The 23,914-nt window shown below is 45.0% G+C and overlaps 1 protein-coding gene across 1 annotated transcript in view; it reads right to left on the bottom strand.

Annotated features, from left to right (window-relative positions):
- The window catches only part of LOC141121584 (uncharacterized), a 34,090-nt gene that overhangs the window by 6,772 nt on the left and 3,404 nt on the right, over positions 1-23,914 (bottom strand). Inside the window, exons 2-8 of the mRNA XM_073611218.1 lie at positions 19,127-19,240; positions 18,917-19,040; positions 18,702-18,799; positions 18,413-18,619; positions 18,093-18,323; positions 17,833-18,012; positions 602-737 (exon numbers count right to left, since the gene is read on the bottom strand). Coding sequence (XP_073467319.1) covers positions 602-737; positions 17,833-18,012; positions 18,093-18,323; positions 18,413-18,619; positions 18,702-18,799; positions 18,917-19,001 — 937 coding nt within the window. The 5' untranslated portion in view covers positions 19,002-19,040; positions 19,127-19,240. The remainder of the gene's footprint in view (positions 1-601; positions 738-17,832; positions 18,013-18,092; positions 18,324-18,412; positions 18,620-18,701; positions 18,800-18,916; positions 19,041-19,126; positions 19,241-23,914) is intronic.

The raw sequence follows: 23,914 nt of genomic DNA, 5'->3' as shown, positions 1-23,914 counted from the left end.
ACCACCAAAAGAAAGCTCTATTTGTGGGGAAAAAAAGGACATCAATTTTGTTTGGGTGCAACGTCACACGACCGCGCAATTGTCAGTTAAAGCGACGCAGTGCCGAATCACAAAAAGTGCTCTGGTCAGGAAGGGGGTAAAATCTTTCCGTGGCTGAAGTGGTTAAACACTTAGCAAACTAATACATATGTGAATTGGTTAATCACCATTGTTATAGTACACAATAACAACGATGCCCCCTATCACAAAGCCCCAATCACTTAAAGTAAGCACACATTGCACTTTGAGGGGAGCAGCTATATTTTTATTGATTTTCACTAACATACTTACGCAAGGTTCTTTTTCATTTTACAAAAGTGAAATACAACCTAATACTGCCAGATGAACCCCAGGCTCTACATAAATCCTGTCTGAGTATATTGTATCTGTATAACCTAAAAGGAGGTTGTTTTGAGAGAAAATAAGTAATAATGTGCTGGACAGGTATCAGTGACTATTATCAACCCATTATTGACTGATATCAGTCATCTCCCACCCTACTCTAGACCAATCAGTGTGCAGTTATAGAGCAGAGATAACAGAAGAATATATTATGGCTCACCTGTGCTGATCTCTGTAGGAGTGTCCTCCTCTTTGAATGTCCTCCTCATTCCAGCTTCCTCCGTATATTGCTGATCATCCCTCACATACCTCTCTTCTACTTCACCCTCAACTTTCATGTTCTTCAAATCATCACCCTAAACCAACAGAATGGCAGAAAATAACATCTAAATTATAGATAAATAAATAAAATAGAAGAATTTAGAATGTGAGATCACATAGAAAATATCATTACCATCAATATCAATATCATCACATAGAAAATCCACGTGTCAGTGTTCAATCACTTTATTATTTTTATTATAATACAGGATTTATATAGCGCCAACAGTTTGCGCAGTGCTTTACAATATAAAGGTGGACAATACAGCAACAATACAATTCAATACAAGAGGGTTAGGAGGGCCCTGCTCCTGAGGGCTTACAATCTAATAGGGAGTGGCTGGTGCAACAAAAAGGTAGTAACTGAGGGATAAACTGATGAGGGAAGTAGAAGATATGTTTGTTAATTGAAGGCAGGATAGGCCTCCTGAAGAGAGGAGTTTTCAGGGATCGCCTAAAAGTGGACAAAGTAGGAGATAAATGGACAGATTGGGGTAGTGAGTTCCAGAGGATGGGAGAGGCTCTGGAGAAGGCCTGGAGACAAGCATGGGAGGAGGAGACAAGAGAGCGGAAGGTCTTGGGAGGAGCTTAGAGGATGGTTTGGGTATATTTGGAGATAAGATTGATTATGTAGCTTGGGGCAAAGTTGTAAATGGCTTTGTATGTTATTGTTAGTGTTTTGAACTAACAGTGGAGGGATGGGCAGAAAGGAGTGGTGGACACTGAACGGTTAGTAAGGTTGATGAGTCTGGCAGCAGCATTCATGACAGACTGAAGAGGAATTAGCATGCAGAGAGGTAGGCCAATGAGGAGGGAGTTACAATAGCCAAGGTGAGCGATAACAAGGGAATGAATAAGTTGCTTAGTGGTTTCAATGATTAGAAAGTGGCATATTTTGGAGATGTTACGTATGTGAAGTCTACAAGATTTGGACAGCAATTGGATTTGGGGCTGAAAGGACAGGTCAGAGTCCAGGATTACACCTAGCACCCTGGCATGAGGGGAGGGACTGATGGTTGTATTATTTATATGGAGATATGGAGAAGTCAGGGAAGTGGGCACGGGCTGGAGGAAACATTATGAGCTCAGTTTTAGAAAGATTGAGTATGAAGAAGTGGTGTGACATCCATGCTGATATGTCAGTTAATAAGTTACTAATGTGAGAGGAGACTGAAGGAGTGAGGTGAGCAATAGAGAGATAGATTTGTGTGTCGTCAGCATAGAGATGGTACTGGAAGCCATGGGAGTTTAATAATTGACCAAGGAAGGCGGTATAATGGAGAGTAATAATGGAGAAGAGGAGGGGTCTGAGGATAGAACCTTGAGGTACTCCTACAGAAAGTAGGTAACAATGAAGGAGTTCTGTGATAGGTAGGAGGAGAACCAGGAGAGAGCAGAGTCTTGAAGGTCAAGAGAGTGGAGTTGTTTGAGGAGGAGGGGATGGACAACAGTATCAAAGGATACAGAGAGGTCTAGTAGTAGCAGTATGGAGTAGTGGCCATTGGTTTTAGCAGTTAGTAGATCATTCGTGAGTTTTAGTAGGACACTGGCAATGGAGTGGAGTGAGCGAAAGCCAGACTGTAAGGGGTCAAGAAGATTGTTGTCATCGAGGTAGGATCGCAGATGGTTGTAGACTTATGCCCCGTACACACGGTCGGATTTTCCGACGGAAAACGTGTGATAGGACCTTGTTGTCGGAAATTCCGACCGTGTGTAGGCTCCATCACACATTTTCCATAGGAATTTCCGACACACAAAGTTTGAGAGAGGGATATAAAATTTTCCGACAACAAAATCCGTTGTCGGAAATTCCGATCGTGTGTACACAAATCCGACGTACAAAGTGCCACGCATGCTCAGAATAAATAAAGAGATGAAAACTATTGGCCACTGCCCAGTTTATAGTCCTGATGTACTTGTTTTACGTCACCGCGTCTAGAACGATCGGATTTTCCGACAACTTTGTGTGACCGTGTGTATGCAAGACAAGTTTGAGCCAACATCCGTCAGAAAAAATCCTAGGATTTTGTTGTCGGAATGCCCGAACAAAGTCCGACCGTGTGTACAGGGCATAAGTGTTCTAAAAGTTTTGGCGCAAACGGGAGCCATGAGATAGGCCTTAAGTTGTTCAGGCTGGTGGGGTCCAGCGAGGGCATTTTAAGTATGGGATGTTTAGGGCATGTTTTAGAGTGGAGGGGAAGGTGCCAGTAGAGAGGGAGAGATTGAAGATGTGAGTGAGGGAGCATAAGATAGAAGAGGGTTACCGTAGTAGTTGGGAGGGAACAGGATACAGGGACAGGTGGTAAGGCGGGCTTCTGAGAAAACTTTAGTGACCTCTTCAATAGTAGCAAAGTCAAAAGGGGAAAGTGTTGAGAGTGGATTTGTACAGGGTATGTTAAGTGGGCTAGATGTCTGTGCAGTGGAGATGCCTCCACAAATTGCATCAAACTTGTTTTTGAGGTGATTGGTAATCTCGTGAGCAGTGAGCGAGTTACTGGGTGGAGATTATGGTGGAGAAAGTAGAGTTAAAAGTGGAGAAGAGACTACGAGGACTAGAGGACAGAATATTAATGAGAGTGACAAAGTAGGCTTGTTTGGCAGCATGGAGGGAGGAATTATATTTTAAGAAGGCAGATTTATATTGGGTGAATGCATGCTGGGAGTTGGTTTTACGCCACAATCGCTCCAGTGCATGACTGTGTATCTTAAAGTTTTTAGTGTCGTCAGTCTGCCAAGGTTGTAATGCTCAGGGCCTGGTACTTTGTGTAGTGAGAGGAGCAAAGGAGTCCAGTGTGGATGAAACTGAACTGTTGTAGACAGAAGTGGCCAGGTCAGGGCAAGACATGGGTGAGATTTTGTCATGGAGGTAGTCAGTTGCAGAGTAGAAAAGAGAGGGATTAAGTGGCAAAGGTTTCTGCGGGTAATTGTTTTCTGCTTGGAGGGACAGGTGGTTAGAGACGAGGACATTGTGAAAGGTTGATGTTGTGGTCAGAGAGAGGAAAGGGGGTGTTGGTGAGGTTGTAGGGGTGCAAATATGGGAGAAAACAAGGTCAAGGGTATTAATATCGGAGTGAGTGGGTCACTGTGTCCATTAAGTTAGTTCAAAGGATGAGGTGGAGTTAAAAAGATGGGATGTAGCTGAGTGGGGATGTTAAAATCACCAAGAATGATAGTGGGTATTTCAGAGGAGAGGAAGTAGGGTAGCCAGGCAGAGAAGTCATCAAGGAAGCGTGAAACCGGTCCAGGAGGCCTATAGATCACTGCAATCCTTAGAGAAATGGGAGAAAACAGATGAATACAGTGTGTCTTAAAAGAAGAGAAGGATAGAGAGGGAGGGGTGGGAAGGACTTGAAAGGTGCTCAGTGGGGATAGAACCAACTCCACCTCCTTTCTGTCCTCTGGGTTTGGGAGAGCAAGTCCAGTGGTGGAGGCCTCCATGTGCGAGCCATCTAAAACATTGATTGGACCCTGGGCAAACATTTACTTGTCCCCCGCTCTGAGACATACAATAAAATAGCAGCTAGACTCAAAATCAGTTTACGGCAGCAGATCAGGCAGCGATTGCGATTGGTTCCCAGAGGTTACATAATATCATTATCGCTCACTGATTAGTTGCAATAGGTTACAACACATCATTTCTGCTTGCTGATTGGTGGATAGAGGTTACTTCACATCATTACTGCTCACTTATTGGTTGCCGGAGGCTACTGCACATCATTACGGATCACTGATTGGTTGTTAGAGCTTACAGATCATCATCTATCTTGGTCAGCTGTCTTGGTCCATGTTGGAACCAATGACAGGATACAGGGAAGGTGGAGGCTCCTTAACTACCAATTTAAAGAACTAGGCTGCAAGTTGAAGGGAAGGACCTACTAGGTGACATTCTCTGAAATACTGCCTGTGCCATGCGCAACACAGGAAAGGCAGGGGTAGATCAGAGAGCTGAATTCATGGTCAAAGACCTAGTGTAAAAAGGAGGGCTTTGGGTTTTTAGAGCTCTGGGCTGACATTTCATTGGGGTGCAACCTATATGCTAAAGATGGTTTGCGCCTAAATGGAAGGGGGTCTACTGTGTTGGGGGAGAGGTTTATGGAAAGACTGGAGGAGTATTTAAACTAGGATTGTGGGGGAGGGTGAATTAGATTATAATGGGGTAGACAGGTCAGACAGGGGTCAGCATCTACTAGTGGGTGGAATGAGGAAAGATGAGGGAGGGCTATGGCAGATGATATGAAGGCTCCTATGTTACAAACAACCATTGGAAATGGTACGATTTGTACTAAAATAGAAAAATATGCAACATATGTTTGTATGCAACACCAGTGCCAGAATTCTGCCAAGCAAAATAGGCTTCCTCTTCATCACAGAAAGCTGGCTAACATCCGACTGCAACACCATCCTAACTGAATTGGTGCCCGAGAACAACAGTATCCTAACCGAGCATAGAATAGGAAAAAAAGGAGGAGGCCTAGCAGTGATTTTCAAATCGCACCTTGGGTTCACCAAACCAACTTTACAGAACTCAGTGCCTTTCATGGAAACACTCTCACTGCATCTTCAAACAACACCTCAAGACACCATTCACATACTACTATGCTACAGAACACCAGGACCAAAGACCAATCTCCTTACTCCACTCACTGAATTCTTCTCAATACACACCCTGAAAACCAAAAACCTTCTGGTACTTGGGGATTTTAACCTGTGGGCTAACTCTGCCCAAGACTCTATCGCAGCCGCCTGCGTCAACCAAATGGAAGAACTAGGCCTTCAACAGCTGATAAATGCTCCCACGCATGGTTCAGGACACACTCTAGATCTCATCTTCAAACAGAATATGGACATCAACATATTTGACAACACTCCACTACCATGGACGGACCACCATACTATCAAATTTAAAATCACCACTAACACCACCCTCCAAAAACAGAAACGCGCAACAACAACACACTGGAATAGATCTCAGAAGAAACTACACTCCGAACTCAAAACTACATTATCAATCAAAATTCTTTTGCTAAACTCAAACCTCTCAACGGAACAAACACTCAACTCCCTTAACAAGGTATTACTACAAAACAGCAGACTCAGTGGTGCCAAAACGCAGAACACTCGTCCGCAAAAAAAACTCGAGTTGGTTTAATGGCACTCTCACCCTACTAAACCGTCCGCAGGAACTTTTTAAAATAGTTGCTCAGTCAATGAACCCGACCTGCTTAGAGCCCCCAGCAAACGATACTCAAGAATTCTGCAATGAGTTATCAGATTTCTTCATCGACAAAATCGACAACATTCGGAAATCAATTCATCAGAAAATAACAACCAACCTCACTCAACCAAAGCAAAAAGAGGATATCGACACGAACATCACACAACCACCGAATTTCTCTTTGACCCCAATCACCACTGACACGACTAAAAACATCATCAGAAGCCTTCGAGACAGCACATCACCAAACGACATCATCCCCACTAAACTGTTGAAAGAATGTTCCGACATCTTGGCCCCTACCCCAACACACCTCATAAATCAATCATTCAAAGAAGGGACTGTGCCAACCTCCCTCAAGCAAGGCATCGTCAAACCCCTGCTAAAGAAACCCAATCTCGACCCTAAGGACCCTAACTGCCACAGACCAATAACAAGCCTCAACACCATCTCCAAGATTATAGAGAAAGCAGTAGTACAGCAGCTACAATGCCACCTGGACACACACCAACTCCTGGACCCTCTGCAATCAGGCTTCCGCCCAGGCCATGGCACAGAAACAGCACTTCTCAAAATATGGGACAACGCCCTTGAAGCAGCAGATGACGGAGAATAGTGTCTCCTGTTACTGTTAGACCTCAGCGCAGCATTCGATACAGTGGACCACAATACTTTACTTGTCCGCCTCGCAGAAGTTGCAGGAGCTACAGATTCTGCTCTAAAATGGTTTGCATCCTTCTTAGAGAATCGCTCTCAGATAGTGAAACTAGGAACATTCACCTCGGAAACCTGGGCAATCTCCTGTGGAGTCCCTCAGGGCTCACCCGTGTCACCATTGCTATTCAACATCTACATCCGCCCACTCCTCAATATCATCAGGAAAACGGACCTCTGCTTCCACTCATACGCTGACGACACCCAACTCTACCTTCGCATCAACGGACAAAAAGACCTTCATCAGCAATTACAGAAATGCCTCACTTTAATAGATGACTGGATGACCATTAGCTCCCTCAAACTCAATGGATCAAAAACAGAACTTCTTCTCCTACATGCTAACAAAAATTCCAAAATAAAGACTCCGTGGACGCCTCCCACCATCCTCGGACAGACCATCTCTCCAAGCACCAAAGTCAAGAGTCTTGGAGTCATCTTTGACTCAGTAATGACAATGGATGCACAAATAGGATCAGTAGTCAGTGGATCCCACCATCTCCTCTGCCTGACTACACAAATTCGATCTACATAGGACTACCCCAATATCAGCTTGCGCGCTTGCAACTCATCCAAAACACGGCGGCAAGACTGTTAAGAGGAAAAAAACCTTGGGAATCCATTTCCCCATCCCTAAAGAGCCTACACTGGCTAACCGTGAAGAATCGGATCACATTGAAGACCCTCTGCCTCACCCACAAATGCATACAAGGAAACTCTCCTCAATACCTTCGAGAGAAAATAAAACACTACACGCCAAATCGCAGTCTTCGATCAGCTAACCAAAACTTCCTCATCATTCCCAAATACCGCTACAAAGCAAAGGGAGAACGAAGATTCGCAGTCCAAGGACCTCGACTATGGAATGCTCTTCCAACCAACATCCGCATAGAAGAAAACCACCAGGCCTTCAGGAAAAAACTAAAGACCTTCCTTTTCTAAGAAGCTGACAACAGAGAATGCATCTAGCGCCTTGAGGCGATTCAGTTCGCATTTGCAGCGCTTTACAAATCATTCATTCATTCATTCATGGAAAGGGCTGGGACAGGGATAATAATAGGGGATTTTAACTACCCGAAAATTGACTGGAGTAATGGCACTGCTGGGACAGTTAAAGGGCAAAAATGTATAAACCTATTACAAGACAATTTTATGGTCCAGTTTATTGAGGCCCTAACTAGGAATGACGCTCTGCTAATCTCAAAACATTATTACCAATATTCATATAAAATAACATCTGGGTAGCAGTGTTCTTAACATAACATGATTTCCTTTATTGTTAGCTGTAACAAACACATACAGGAAAGATAAAAACACTTAACTTTAAGACCCCTTTCACACTGAGGCAGTTTTCAGGCGTTTTAGCGCCTGAAAACTGCCTCCCATTCATTTGCATGAGTGCTTTTACACTCGAGCGGTGCACTGCGTGACATTAGAAAAAGTCCTGCAAGCAGCATCTTTGGGGTGGGTTTGGAGCGCTGTAAAAAGCACTCCAAAAATGCCCCTGCCCATTGAAATGATTGGGCAGCGCTTCTGAAGTGCCTTGAGAAGCGATTCGAAAGCACAGCAAAACGGGTGTTTTTTAGATTTTTTTTAAGGCCACATGACCACATGTATAGAGTGCAGGGTTGAGGAGCGTGCTATGTACAGAGTGCAGGGTTGAGGGGCGCGCTATGTACAGAGTGCAGGGTCGAGGGGTGTGCTATGTACAGAGTGCAGGGTTGAGGGGTGTGCTATGTACAGAGTGCAGGGTTGAGGGGTGTGCTATATGCAGAGTGCAGGGTACAGGGGTGCGCATGTGCAGAGTGCAGGGGTGTGCTATGTGCAGAGTTGAGGGGTGCAGAATGCATGGTTGAGGAGTGCGCTGTACATCCAAGTCCCCCCCAAGAACAAATCTCTCCTCCCCTCAGATTGTAGTTCAGAGCCTAACCCCCCCCACACCAGTACTGAGCTTTCCTTAAAAACCCACCTAGAAAACAACAGAGCGGCGCTGCAGAAGAGCAGCTACAACTCACAGCATGTCCGTGCAGGCTGCCGGTCTTTGGAGGAGCTTCCACCTGTGTAGATGCCCCGCCCCCTCCGCTCTCATAGAGATCGACGTGTGGAGCAGGGAGGCTTCTGAATGGCGCTGTCACTTGTAAATACAGAAGCAGCGCTCCTCTCCCAGAGAACAGTAGCGAATAGCCAGCCTGACCAGCACCGGATGTGGCGGGCAGCAGCGCAGACTCAAGGAGCCCCCAACAATGACTGGGCCCAGGACAGTTTCTCCGTTTTGCCCCTCGTTAAAGACGGCCCTGTCCATGGGAGAGGGCTGAGTGCGAGGCAGAGTCTGACTCTTGAAGCATGTTTCCGTGACTGCAAGGTGGTTAAGGGAGTGGGAGACAAAAAAGTCATGGACAGAAGTGAGCTTGTTGCAGACAGAGCGGGCATTCCAGAGGGCATGAGAAGGGGGGTGGTTTTTAGGAGCAGGGGGATAGAGATAGGACTTAGAAGATTGTGGCTAACGCTGGAGGAGGGAGGGTGCCTGGTGTGGGGGTGAGACACTAGAGTACCAGGATCATAGGAGATATCCCCAGGGGTTAGGAGTATAAGGAGGGTGAGTAACGTATGATGGGAGTGGGATGTGTAATGCCCCATACACACGGTCGGACTTTGTTCGGACATTCCGACAACAAAATCCTAGGATTTTTTCCGACGGATGTTGGCTCAAACTTGTTTTGCCTACACACGGTCGCACAAAGTTGTCGGAATTTCCGATCGACAACCACGCGGTCACGTACACCACGTACGACGAGACTAGAAAAGGCCGGTTCAGAACCAAGCGCAGCACCCTTTGGGCTCCTTTTGCTAATCTCGTGTTAGTAAAAGTTTGGTGAGAGACGATTCGCGCTTTTTCAGACTCGTGGCTTTCAGATCGTTTTCTGCCCTTCAGTTTGTGCTTGTGGGTTTGTATGTGCTCTTCAGTGTGTGCAAGCAAGTTCCGCCTGACTTTAAGTAGTCATTGTATTCTTGTTCGTTCGTTACTGGTTTTCAGGTCACTCTTCACAGGCCTTGCTGTTCTTCAGTGCGTTCTGCTACTTCGTTCTGAGCAGCCGACCGTTTTCTAGCCATGTTTCGTATGCGTACTCCTCGTAGAGTTCGTGCTGTGCGGGGGCTTGGTGTTGGGGTCCTGACCTTGACACAAGTCCAGTCCATGAACAGGGTGGGGAGGAGTTCATGGACCAAGAATTGGTTGCTTCAGCGTGACCAGTTCTGTCATATGCCTTTGCTCCGTGAGATCCGTGAGAATAATCCTGATGATTTCAGGAACTTTCTCAGGATGACGGACCCTGTGTTTCACCGTCTGTTGGCTTTGCTGACCCCCTATATCAGCAGGCAGGATACCTGCATGAGGCAAGCCATCACTGCGGAGCAGAGGTTGGTCGCTACCTTGCGGTATTTGGCCACAGGGAGAAGCCTGCAGGACCTTAAGTTCTCGACAGGCATCTCCCCCCAGGCTCTGGGGATCATTATCCCAGAGACCTGTTCTGCCATCATGCAGGTCCTGCAGAAGGAGTATATGAAGGTAAGATTTTTATCCTTTTATATCCCATTTTATTGTATTGAATGTTTGGTAATATATTGTATTTCTTTCCTCATTCCCTAATTACCATGATTGTAATATGCTGTGAATGTCCCCTTTGTCCTCATGCATGCTGGATTTTTATGTAATTATTATTTTAGGTCCTACATACATATTTGCCCTTCAATAACCTCTCCAGCATGGTGTCTCCTGCCCTATATTCACCTCATGTAGTCACTTAACAATGTATTTTATCAGCTCTATAGTAGTGCTTTACCTCAAACACCCCCTAAAATGTTTGGAAATGTTATTTTTTATTTAAATTCAGGCAGAGTGGCAGAGGCTTTTTTTTTGTGGTGTCCCCAAATTTTTTGTAACCCTCCCTCCCCCCAACTGCTAAGTCAGCTAATCCCAATTCTCTATCCTCAATCATCTATCTGCTGACTTTGCCAAACCCATACACATTATACCCACCTCTTTACTGGTCAGATTTATGGATGAATTCCCCAAAGCATGTAGTGCAAGGGCCTGCCTGTATACTTTCCAATGGTACTGTTTAAAGTTCTTGTATCCTATTATTATCTTGATAGGTAATAGCAGAATGTTCAAATGTGCTCAAATGTGTACAGTGTGTATTTATATCTTTGTATTATGACACTTCTTACCTGTCCAGTGGTCTGCCAATAGTGTAACTAAGGAGGGGCTGTTCCAAGTAATACCCTGTATTTAGGCATTCATCTCTCAATGAAGTGAAGAGGGTTACCTGTCCAAGAGTTCCCCCCCTATAATGTTAGAAATGGCCCATGAGGGGGGGAGGGGGAATATGATAGGTGTACCTTATACTTTGTTGTTGTTAAATTTCCCTTAATAAATGCTATCTGGAGGTTGCCCCATAATGTTTGTGTCTAATCTGCTTGCCATGTTTCTGTGAAAAAATAGTAATGTTTATTGTTTTTTCCTCAACAGTTTCCTTCAACGCCACAGGAATGGCAGACTGTGGCCTCCCACTTTGCCCAGCGGTGGGACTTTCCTAACTGCGGAGGGGCAATTGATGGGAAACACGTCCACATCGTCCCACCACCCAACTCGGGGTCGTACTATTATAATTACAAGGGGTTTAATAGTATAGTGATGTTGGCGGTGGTGTCGGCTAATTACGAGTTCTTGTATGTGGACGTGGGGAAGAATGGCCGGATGTCCGATGGTGGAGTGATCGCCCAGACGGAGTTCTACAGGCGTCTCCAGAATGGCAGCTTGGACTTGCCACCTCCAGAGGACAATGTTGAAGGTCTCCCATTTGTGTTCGTTGCTGATGAAGCATTTGCGCTGGGGGACCACCTGATGCGGCCATTCCCGATGAGGACCCTCACCCCGGAACAGAGGGTTTTTAATTACCGGCTGGCCAGAGCCCGAAGAGTGGTGGAGAACACATTTGGAATCCTGGCCAGCCGGTTCCGATTATTTCTGACACCCATCCATATGGCGGAGTATAAACTGAACCATATAATACTTGCCTGCTGTGTTCTCCATAATTTTTTAAGAAAACATTCAGCCAACTATGCTGGCTCAGTTGGGCCTGAGGCCGGAATCCCAAATCCATCAACACTGACGGCGCTTGAAAGTGGCCGTCCTGGCTTGCCCTCCCTGAGTGCCCGTGATGTCCGGTTACGATACCTGGAGTTCTTTGCGGGTAGGGGGGCTATCAATATGCCAGACAATCTGTGACACCTTTTTCAAATAAAAAACAACCAAAAGAAATTCTTTGTGGACATTTACTGCTTGTGTTTGTTTTAGCTGACCCTGACAGAAATGTGTTGAGTGCAGAAAATGTTGTGATTGGGTAACCTTATAAAAAACAGTGTTGGCTGGTACTTCCTAAATGCAAAAACACATTTCACTACAAGTGCACTTGCAACTGCACTGAACCTGCACTTGTAGTGCAAAGTGTATTTGCCCTTAGGAAATAACCCCCATTTTTGCATAAAACAGCAATTACATCACCCCAAAAGTGTTGTAGTGTTGAGACAATAATCCACACATTCTTGAGTAAGCCACTTTTTTATACCTGCACAATCACATGTGCATTTACGAATGTTTTTAAAACAAACCAACATGTTTGTTGTATAACAATTTTTGCAGTAGCATTATCAAAAATCGAAATATCCATTTCAGATAAAACAGGCCTGTGTAAAACCAACAAGAAAGCCAAAAAACTTTAACTTACAAAGTTCACATTTGGTAAAACCTGAAGGCTATATCAGACATCAGTATTTAGGAACTGGGTTTGATATAGCGTTCAGATGGGGGGAACTCACCCCTGGAAAAGCCAAATTTGGAAGATGCACACCAATTTACGAATGTCAACATGTGCTATCTGCCATCGGGGGGATCAAGGGACGTGTTTTGGGGGAGCAAGCCCTTCCTCAACGCGACTTTATAATTGAGGAAGGGGTTGCACCCCCAAAACGCGTCCATTGATCTCCCGTGATGGCAGATAGCACATGTTGGCACACTGTGTGCATCCTCCAAATTTGGCTTTTCTAAACATTGAAAAAATTTTTGGAAGATTGGACCACAATAAAACAGGTGATTTTGTGGGGTTTAAATTCGCCCCAAAACATCAATGATGTTATTATTTTTTTTAATAACATCACTGATTTTTTGCTGGATGTTCTGCAATTCGAGATTACACCCCATGATCTCCCCGATCAGTATCTGGGCACTTTCAGATGTGAAACGTTCTCTCTCCCTCACATCACAATCACCTAAAAAGAGATAAAGAACAAAAAAAAAGGTCTCAAAAATCTGCCACCATCCATCTCTTTTACCTGAGTCTGTGGTCGCAGACACTCACCTGTTGTGGTGCCAATCTCCACCACATCTTCTTCTTCCTCCTGGTCTTCTTCTTGGGTTGGTGTTATTTCCCCTTCTTCCAGAGGTGGGGGATCTGTGTTCTCCTGGGATGAGGGGTGTCCTCCGAGTCTTTTCTCCCCTATGTAAAACAAAAATGGTATACTTAGCACACAGATATTTGATGGCAGAACTAGAAATAGGAAACATTGCTTGGAAGTGGGGTACAATTGTCTATTTTAGCCGAGTTCCAAGATGTATATTTTTTATTGCCCTTTGTCAAGCTGCAATACTTTACCTGTTTGGTACAAGCTTCACAGATGTAGCCCCCCCTATAGTATACACTGGAGCACCTGTGTGCCCCCCCTAATAAAAATGGTGTTCTTGTGTCCCACACTAGTGCTCCAGTGTCCAGATGTGAAAACAGCTGCTCAGTGTCCTCTCCTTACACACAATCTAGTTGGCATTTCATTCTAGTAACAAACCCATCTACACAAACAAATATTTGGCATCCAAGTAGGCCCCAAAAAATGTGTGAAAATGCATATGGCCTAAACAATGGTGTTCTAGAGGCCGAAAGAAAAATGTTTGATACGAACGAATAATGGGCCCATGAACATTAAAGTTGCCCTTTTAAACGTTACAATTAATAAAAGCATATGGAGCAGAACGAACGGAATAAAGACAGAAAGAATAGGAACACAGCACAACTACTTACTTTTTTGCAGCACTCTCCGGATCTTTCGGTACTGCTCTGGCTCTCTCAACTTCAGGTCCGACCACCGCTTCCTGAGCTGATCTTTAGATCTTCGTACCCCGAAATTCCTCTCAAGACTCCTGACCACTTTCGCCATGATCTTGGCCTTTTGGATGTTGGGGTGGGGGTAAGGCCCATATTTTCCGTCATAGTCGGACTTCCTCATGATGTCGACCATCTCCAACATCTCCCCAAACGACATATTTGTGGCCTTAAAACGTCTCCTTCTGGATCGGGACGTGCCTGGATCCGGGCTTTCCTCCTCCTCCTCCTCGTTGCTAGAATTAGCATGCACCTGCTGTAACTCTGCCATCATGCTCTTCACCCACTGCGCCGAACGAAAAGGGGCGGGGAATAGACTAGAAAGAACGTCAGGGGCGGGCGGAGTTACACGCATGCGCAGTGTGTATAAAGCGTAACACGCGTGCGTATTACATACGATCTGTGAGCGGAGGAAGGAGCATTGGACGCGCCGATCGTAAGAACGAAGGTAAGAGACAAACTTGTGCCTATACTGCTTCTAGATTGAGGCCTATATTGTAACAAGATTAGGAGAGTTTTGTCTGACATTAGGCTTTGTCTTGTGTTGTGCCTTGCAGTGAACATGGATATCTTATTAAAAGATACTGACTTCATGTCATTATTCCTCGAGATGCTAAGGGAGCTGCCCTGTCTGTGGGAGATTACCCACCCCCATTTCAAGAACCAAGCAAAGAGGAAGGCAGCACTGGAGCAATTGTTGGAAATTGTGAAGCAGGTGATCCCCACGGCAGACATCACTTAAATTTAAATAAATTAATTGGTTGCCTGAGGAGTACATATCTGAGGGAGCGCAAGAAGGTCCTGGATTCACAGAGATCCGGAGCAGCAGATGACATCTATGTCCCCAGGATGTTGTACTACGACAGGCTGCATTTTCTGGCAGGCCAGACTGAACCCAGGCCATCCCTCTCCAGTCTTCCTTCCACGCTTCCTTCCCCCCCGGCTGAGGCTTCTGACGCCCAACCTGGGCCTTCCAGGCCACATGTGGAGGAGCCCAGATTGAGCCAGGTATAGCATTCTTTTTAAATATTTCTGCTTGTACAATCAATGATGTTAACTAGATGTTAGTTGGGAGTACTAATTTAGGATTGTGATTGATGATGCAAAACATTACAACCATGTCCCTTTTTCATACACAGGGAAGTCTCAGCCAGGAGGTGGCCGGGCCGAGCCGGCTGGCTGATATCAAGGTCCCTCCACCCCCCCTGAAAACAGAAAGTGGCAGTAGGAGGAGTACCCTAGAGGAGGCGGCTATAGGATTCTTTTGGAGGGCTACAGAGGTCCTGGGAGCACCCCACACCATGCAGGAGAACATTGCTGCCTTCATAGCATATAAAATGCAGAGGATGGAGGAGGGCCAAAAAGTAATGTGTGAGGCCCTCATATCGGAGGCTCTGGAGAAAGGTATGAGGGGCCAAATTACACCTCAGACACACCTTTGGGATGGTCCTCCTCCTCCTCCTGCAGGTCCTCCTCCTCCTTCTCCAGGTCCTCCCAGTCCTCCTCCTCCTCCAGGTCCTACTCCTCCTGCCACATCTCCAACTGCACAGCCACAGCCCGGAAGGAAGCGTGGAAGGAAGACCAGACAGTGATTGCCCTGGGTTCAGTCTGGTCGGCCAAAAGATGCAGCCTCTTGTGGTACCACAGCCTGGGGACACCGATGTCATCTGCTGCTTTCCAGATCTCTGCGAATCCCGGACCAGACTGCCCTCCCTTAGATATGGACTCCCCAGGCCACCAATTTTGATGTTGAAGAATTGTTGTCTGCCGTGGGGGTCCCAGGCTTCACTATTTTCTCCTGTTGATCCAGTGTTGCCTTCCTCTTTGTTTGGTTCTGATCCCTTAATAAAGGATTTTTGTTTGGAATTATACTCCCCTATGTGTTTTACTTCAAAAATGACAGTTTTGTTGTGAGGGTTCAGGTACATTTCAAATATACAATGTGAAATTAACAAGGGACACCAACACCAAACAATCTCCTGGAGATTAAATAATAAAATATATCAATGGTGTTGGGGTAACTTGACACACAAAACACACACACAAAAATATTCTGTAGTAAAAATAAAAATAACATTGAACAAAGATCAGCCTTGGAAAAAATCCAAACATTAAAGAAAAAAAAAGGCTGAAAATCCAAAAAAAAAAAAAAAAAAAAAAAAAAAAAAACTGTCAGATGTGACAACTAATAACAATATATTGAGGGAATCCCAATAAAAAAAACACAAAGAAAAGTTTGTGAGAAGTGTGTGTGAATATGATCAGCAAAACTACTTCATTCTTGTCACATTATAAAGAAGAAGAGAGTGCGCTGTATTAAACCATTTTTAACATTGCAGCGTGACGAAAGTGCTGTATCCATTGCGAACGCTAAGTTTACCAGAACGAGCTGTCCCGTGTCGGAATTTCTTCTGAGCATGCGTGGCACTTTGTGCGTCGGAACAGGCCACACACGATCGGAATTTCCGACAACGGATTTTGTTGTCGGAAAATTTTATCTCCTGCTGTCCAACTTTGTGTGTCGGAAAATCCGATGGAAAATGTCCGATGGCGCCCACACACGGTCGGAATTTCCGACAACACGCTCCGATCGGACATTGTCCATCGGAAAATCCGACCGTGTGTACGGGGCATAAGAGTGCACGTACTTCCTGTCCTGGTGTGTGGGTCAGCGGGTTGGTTAAGTATTAGGTGATGAATAAAGTAGTAGGGAGAGAGTAGGTGTTAGGATGATATGTAGAAGTTTTGGGATGGAGATAAAGGGAAAAGTGAGAATTTGAAAGCAGAGGATACTAGTATGAGAAGGCAGAGAAGAGGGGGCATATTAAAGGGTAGAGGTGATATGATTCAGTTTTGTAAGATGCCTTCCAAACTGGTGGTTTACGGTTGGTCCAGAGTGGAGCAGAATTCTTTGTGATCTTTTCTTGCTGTTTTCGTTATGCAGCTTTAGTTAAACTGTTGTGTTCAACTGCTAATTACTCCTGCGGAAAAGTTACTCAGGCAGGAAAAATTGCTCTGACTTTCCCCATAGGCTCTACTAAATGAGATGATCAAATGAGGAAACCTTCTCCACCCAAATTAGAGACTGATAAGGAACACATGAAATCAGGGGAGAAATGGTCAAAGCCAGCCACAGACACAAGCCAAAGTCATAAAAGATGATTGACTCTTAGATCCCAAAAGGAGGTGAGAATCATTCACCACAAATGGCCAAGTAAAAAAAAAAAGTTAGGGTTTTCCCTTGAAGAACAAGGCCAGGACATAGGGATTGGACTAGGGACCTCCCCCAAGCAGGGCTGGTGCAAGGATTTTTGACACCCTAGGCGAAACCTCATTTTGCCGCCCCATTGGCTCCACCCCTGACTCCACCCCCTTTGTCCCACCCATGTGACAGAAGGTAGCATCGGCTCTGCTTCCTCTAGCGCTGGCTCCAGTGCTGTACCTCTAATTACACTACCAGTCGGACTGAGTTAGTTACATGCTGCAGCCTGCAGAGCATGCAAACCCAGAGGGAAACCAGTGGCCTGGGCGCCCCTAGGCAGCAGTGCGCCCTAGGCGGCTGCCTAGTTTGCCTAGTGATAGCACCGGCCCTGCCCCCAAGGGTCAAAGATCAGGAGGTGTGTCACAAAGGTCAGGGGGTGTGGTTGACCCACACCAAAGTACCCCGACCACCCTAGCTAAGTCAGGGAATGAACCAAGTCGGGGAATAAACCAATTTGTGGAAAGCGTTTTGCGCGCGCAATGAAACAGAGTACATTGGTTGAGAGACAGTTGCATTACCCTAGATATAGCAGAGTGTCAGCAAAGCAGTGAGACAGTGTACACTGGTTGAAATACAGTTTTCATTGGTTGAGAGACAGTTGCATTACTTGTGAAGAAGCAGAATAAGAGATGATAAAATGATAGGAGAATGACAGACTGCTGATTACTCCTGCAGAAAAATTGCTCTGACCTAACCCCCTGTCTCTCGAAACCCTCAACTCCACCTACCTGATGATGGTAAGGGATGGTGTGACCTTCCTGTGTGGAATTTCGGGAATACAGAGGACGGGGACATCTCTCTAGTGGGTTCCTGGTATTAGATGGCTCCATCATATCCTTGTGTCTTTCTGGAAACTTCTCCATCGCACCATGCTCCTCTTCAAATTCCTCATCCCTGAGGTTTTCACTCTGAAAGATATAATAAAACACTTATTGTAACAAACATGATGTGTATAAATCAGAACTCCCAGTGATTGTCAATCATCTACCTGATTATGGTGAGGGATGGTGTGATCTTCCTGTGTGGAATCCCGGGAATACAGAGGACGGGGACAGCTCTCTGGTGGGTTTCCATAGCTGGATGACTCCAGCTCCATGGTGTCCTGGTACAGATCTTTGTGTCTTTTTAGAAACTCTGACTCCTCCATCACCCCATCCTTATCATCCTCCTCTTTTATCTCTTCTTTAACCTCAAATTTGGAATCTCTCAGGTTTCCACTCTGAATATATAATTAAAATTACATCAGTTGTAAAAATGCAGATAATGTACAGATCCTAATGATACTATCAGTGATTGTTCCTCAGCTACCCGATGATGGTGAGGGATGGTGTGATCTTCCTGTGCGGAATCCCGGGAATACAGAGGACGGGGACATCTCTCTGGTGGGTTCCTGGTATTAGGTGGCTCCATCATATCCTTGTGTCTTCCTGAAAACTTCTCCATCATTCCATGCTCCTCATCCTCCTCTTTATACTCTTCTTTAACATCAATATTATCATCCCCGAGTTTTCCACTCTGAAAGATATATTAAAACATTCATTGTAACACACACATGCTGTGTATAAATCATAACTCCTAGTGAATGTCAATCATCTACCTGATGATGGTGAGGGATGGTGTGATCCTCCTGTGTGGAATCTTGGAAATACAGAGGACGGGGACATCTCTCTGGTGGGTTCCCATTACTGGATCCTTCTGTAGGAAACACACACACTGACTGAATACATTGTTTCTATGTGTTTATCAGATGATGGGGGGATCTAGGTGGATCCTCCGTACTGCTCTCTCCTTTACAATAAAGTCTCCTCTTACCCGGTGATGTGAGGGGCGGCTGATTCTCCATCATGACGTCCTTGTAGAGATCCTTGTGTCCTTCTAAATACTCCCACTCCTCCATGGAGAAATAGACAGTGACATCCTGACACCTTATAGGAACCTGACACACACAATGATACAGTCACCATCCAGACACATCCCTTGTCTGTTACTGGATAATGTCCCAGAATTCCCAGCACCGCTCACCTCTCCTGTCAGCAGCTCAGTGTTCTTGATGATGACTTCTGGAATCTTCTTTTTCTTTCTCTATTCTATCAGGGAGGGAGGTGGAAGCAATGTGACGGTCTTATGATCACCAGACTTCAGAGGAGAAAAAAAATCTTCATTTGAATATGAATAGTAAAGTCAACTGACATTTCTAGAATCCTCGTCAAGTCTCCATTATATTAAAGCTCCACTTCAGGCCAAAGATTAATTTACCCACACAGCCCCCCCCCCCACCCCCCATACTATGTAGGTTAAAGGCTTGTCACAGAAAGAGCATACATCATATTGTAGCAGTAGGTCCTCCCTCTACTTCCACAGGACTCTGACCTAGGGGCAAGACACACACGACCCCAACCCTGCAACAGTCAGTCAGAATATTTAAAGTGATATTATACCATAATAATTAACACAACAGGATAGCAACATGCAGTAGGCACCTGCCTAAAGATCCAGTCATCAGAACTGGCTGATCCATATAACCTACCATCACTGAACAAGAAGGAACCCCTCTCCTAGCAGGTATTGTGACGCATCAAAGACTCAGCATTTACAGATTTCTAGTATTCTCTCCCCAAAAGCATAAAACAAGACTGCCCAAAACGAAGTTTATCTACGTTTTTCTTCTCTTATTTTATAGGCACAAAAAATACATATACAAAATATGTCATTTGTCTTCATTTTCTTTTGTAATTCTTTCATTTCTGCATATTTCTATGCACTACCCATCGAGGGGAAATTAAAATGTAAATTTAATAAGTGGCTTCTGTTACTAAACTAAGAATTCATACCTCAAGAGAGAGATAGTGTCATTAGTGGCTGTACGTTTAGTCCAGGGTACGTATATAAACGTCCTGGATGGTGAATGATTATATCAGGATTATGTTCTTGTTAATGGAGGGATGGAGCAGCCATGTAACCTATATCACACACCGCTTTGGTTTCTTGATATCAGTATTATGGTTGCACCTGTCAGGAACCTCAGGCCGCGGCCACGCTCATTTGAGACGTGAGCATAGATGTGTAACTGGACTTGCAAAAATGAGAATGCACGCACCATGGCATGCACATGGACCCACGGGTGGGCCCACAGATCCTGGCACCCGGCATTCTTTTAAACCTGAGGCCTGCCTAATATCATTACTGGAATTTTTTTAGCGTTACCTTGTGACTTGTGTTCCTGAAAGTCTGCTGTTATAGTGAGCATCTCACTGTGTCTTATGATCATCAGCATTATTGATTACACACAGCACAGCAGGCTATGACCATCATCAGCATCATGATAACCACACAGGCAGCACAGTCAGAAGGTGCTCCATCACAACGTGTCACATGGCTGTTGGGTGCTGGCTTTGTTGTGCCTGTTTTGTGTTATAGTTTGTGAGATTCTACTATAGCACCCTCCAGTGTGCTACCAGTGGTAGTGTGGGTAAAAGATAGCTTGGCTCAGGGCTAAACCTGAGCCATGGAATCTGGGTCAAGGTTATTAAAGTTCAGGGCTGGATGACTCATCCAGGCAGCTCTCTGGTGCCTCCCCCTGGTTCTAGAATGTTGGAGAATTTTCTAAATACTAGTGGGTGGAGGCTAGGAGGGTTGTCCTGCAGGGGACTAAGTGAGGCCTCAAGGCCTATGATTGAGTCAGGCCAGCAGGGGAGTCGGGTGGAAGATGGAGATGAAGTGATGAGGGAGGCTGTTGGTCGCCCTTGAGAAACCCCTTCTGGGGAGGGTCACTACCTTGGACCAGGGCTCAGGTGGCTGGCCTGGAAGGATCCTACCACAGGAGAAGTTGGAGGATGCTTTCCTGAGAGGTAGCGAGAGCCAGTGTGAGTACTGCTGCATGGGACAAGGGACACACAAGGGGAAAGACTGCCAGAGGTAGCAGGTCTTTTTCTGGAAGATAGCGCTGTGCTTAAATTTTCCCTCTTTGCTCTCGGAAATCTCCAGAGAGTCAGTCGAGCAGACTGGTGAAGAGTAGGGATGAGCTCACTGTTCGGGTCGAACATAAGTTCGACACGAAGATCGGGTGTTCGCCCATTCTCCAAAGAACTAACATTATGGGGCGTCTGCGGCAAATTTGAGCGCTGAGGAACGTCCCATAATGCACTGCGAGATCACAGTGCATTGCTGTATGATGATTAGCCAATGCATGCGTCTGACCTGAATGCTTTGGCCAATCACAGGGGGCTCTGCTAAGAGAGCCATAATTGCCCAAAGGCAGGGTGCCTTTGGCCAATCATGACTCAGGGAGACCAAGTCCACGCTCAGGGGGACTAAGTCCACGCCCCACACTATATAAGGCGGCCCTGTGTAGTGTTGTTGGTGTGGACGGAGAGATATCTTGATTTTGATTAAGCAGGCAGGTTATTCAGTTAGTGCCAGTGTATTTGATATATATATAGTACACAATACAGTGCAGCCGTAGTGCAGTTGCTACTACTTTTCTGGTGCAGTACACAATACAGTGCAGCCGTAGTGCAGTTGCCACTACTTTTCTGGTGGTGTACACAATACAGTACAGCTGTAGTGCAGTTGGAGTACACAATACAGTGCAACCGTAGTGCAGTTGCTACTACTTTTCTGGTGGTATACACAGTACGCAATACAGTGCAGCCGTAGTGCAGTTGCTACTACTTTTCTGGTGCAGTACACAATACAGTGCAGCCGTAGTGCAGTTGCTACTACTTTTCTGAAAAAAGAAAAAAGAAAAACTAGCTAAATGGGACTTTAAATGAGGACATTTCAAAAATGTACCTCCATCCCCAAAATGCATATACAAAACACAGAAAAGTAAGGGGGTTTTTTGGGACTTTAAATGAGACATGCAGCTGGGAAGGTGACACAACATGGTAATAATATGAATGTCTGATAGTTGCACCATAAATGCGACCGCATTGTGTTGCATAGTAATAATTACATAAACGGTAAGTTATAATAAATCCAGGAAACTTTATTCCATAGTAAGATGTATATTATTAAAACATCATAAAACAACATAATGGCATAGCAGCCTATTATGGTCGATATGGTACCATAGTAAAAATTCATCAGACTAATATTTGCATATGACTGCATCGTAATATTTATAATGTCTGGTGAATGGACCACATTAAAGACCACATAGCTTGCATGTATACAGAATAAGAGAGTATGACATATGAAAAAATGTTCCCTAAGTATGAACCAACATAATGAAGATGACCCATCAACATAGCAGCACAATGTGGAGCGCAACGGTGAGGTAGCAATAATTCAATTTTGAAGTTGTGTGTCTTCACAGTAAAATAGTAACATAGCAGTTGGTGGAATCCAAACGGCGTAATCTGATAGAAGTATAGGGGGGGCTGTTAATGTGAATAGCATCTAAGAGCTCTACGCGTTTCATGGATCTTTCCAATCTTCAGGAGCAGATGCAATGTAAAATGTCTATAAAAGATATTAAAAATATTAAGGAAGTTCTCCGGGGCTGATCACAGGGCAGGTAAAAAAAAAAAAAAAAAACTGTTGTAACATGATCCCAAAGTAGTAATGATAGCCAAAAACCATAAAGGATTACTTACAAGGAACCTATGTAGGTGGGTGGAAGGCCCCGAGGGTGTGAGCCTGCCAGGGATAGAGATCAAGCAATCCCGGGAGCTGAGGTGGTACCTAGAGGGCGACTTTGTAAAGAATTGTTGAAAGTGAGAATCACATCTTAAAGTTTTAAAAGGATAAGAAAAATTAAAAGTGACTATAAAAGGAAAGCAATATGAAGTGGAATATTAGAGATTGAGAAAGTGTATGTGAATACCATACTAAACCATGAGGTATAGCGGTTGCAGTAGTGAAGGAAAAAACAGAGGGAACAGTGAAAAATATACCAATAAGTGATAAAGTGATAACCGAACAGGGGGAGTATAATCAGAAAAATTAGAGTTGCATATATGTGCCTGTGCCATAGGAAAGAGTGTAACCACAATAGTGGAGGCCAAAAAAGGCCATAGTATTACCTGAGATTCCCAGAACACCAAAATGCCGACAAAGTGGCCACCGATAGGGGGTGTATTAGCAGGGAATGTGTGTCCACTTAGGTGGAAGAAATACAAATTAGAGCGCCGCCGGTAGGTAACCACCAACGCCACGTGGGCGGCTAAAATAAAGAAGGGTGACAGCTGTCGGAGCCGAGCCAAGCCAGCCCGCAGCTGGCGCTTCTTATAGACGCTTAGATGGGCGGCACACAGTGTCGACGTGATGGCGTCATAACGACGTCACACGCAGGACACTGGGAGCGCGGCGTCGATGCGTGATGGGAAGTCCGCCCCAGCCCCCACATGACAGGGGAGGGGGAGGGCTCCCAGCACGCATCGCAACTCCCGGGATTGCGAACCCCGGCAAACAACCCACCCAAAGGCCGACCACACCCCCCACACACGGTATTGTCCGCAGGGAAGCAAAAACAAGTCAATGGTAATCTAGGTATTAAATGAATACCTGTCTCTGGGAAGAAGCCTCCAAGAGGGAAGAAAATAATAACGAAAAGTATTGAGTTATACAGGTACTAATGATGGAAGATACCAAAATAATAAACGTTATGATAAAACCTACGATCCTATCCACAGTAAAATTGGAAACCTTACTGAAAAAGTAAAAGCCTAAATAGCACTTACACTGAATGCCACCAATAACAGTAAAAATTATAAAAGGTAGCGTGCATGTCTCCATCCCTAATATTTTGAAAAAAGAAAAACTAGCTAAATGGGACTTTAAATGAGGACATTTCAAAAATGTACCTCC

This window comes from Aquarana catesbeiana, unplaced genomic scaffold, assembly GCF_042186555.1.
Source record: "Aquarana catesbeiana isolate 2022-GZ unplaced genomic scaffold, ASM4218655v1 unanchor226, whole genome shotgun sequence".
Taxonomy (NCBI): domain Eukaryota; kingdom Metazoa; phylum Chordata; class Amphibia; order Anura; family Ranidae; genus Aquarana; species Aquarana catesbeiana.
Note: the sequence above shows the minus strand (reverse complement) of the source record. Positions and strands in the feature narration are given on the sequence as shown.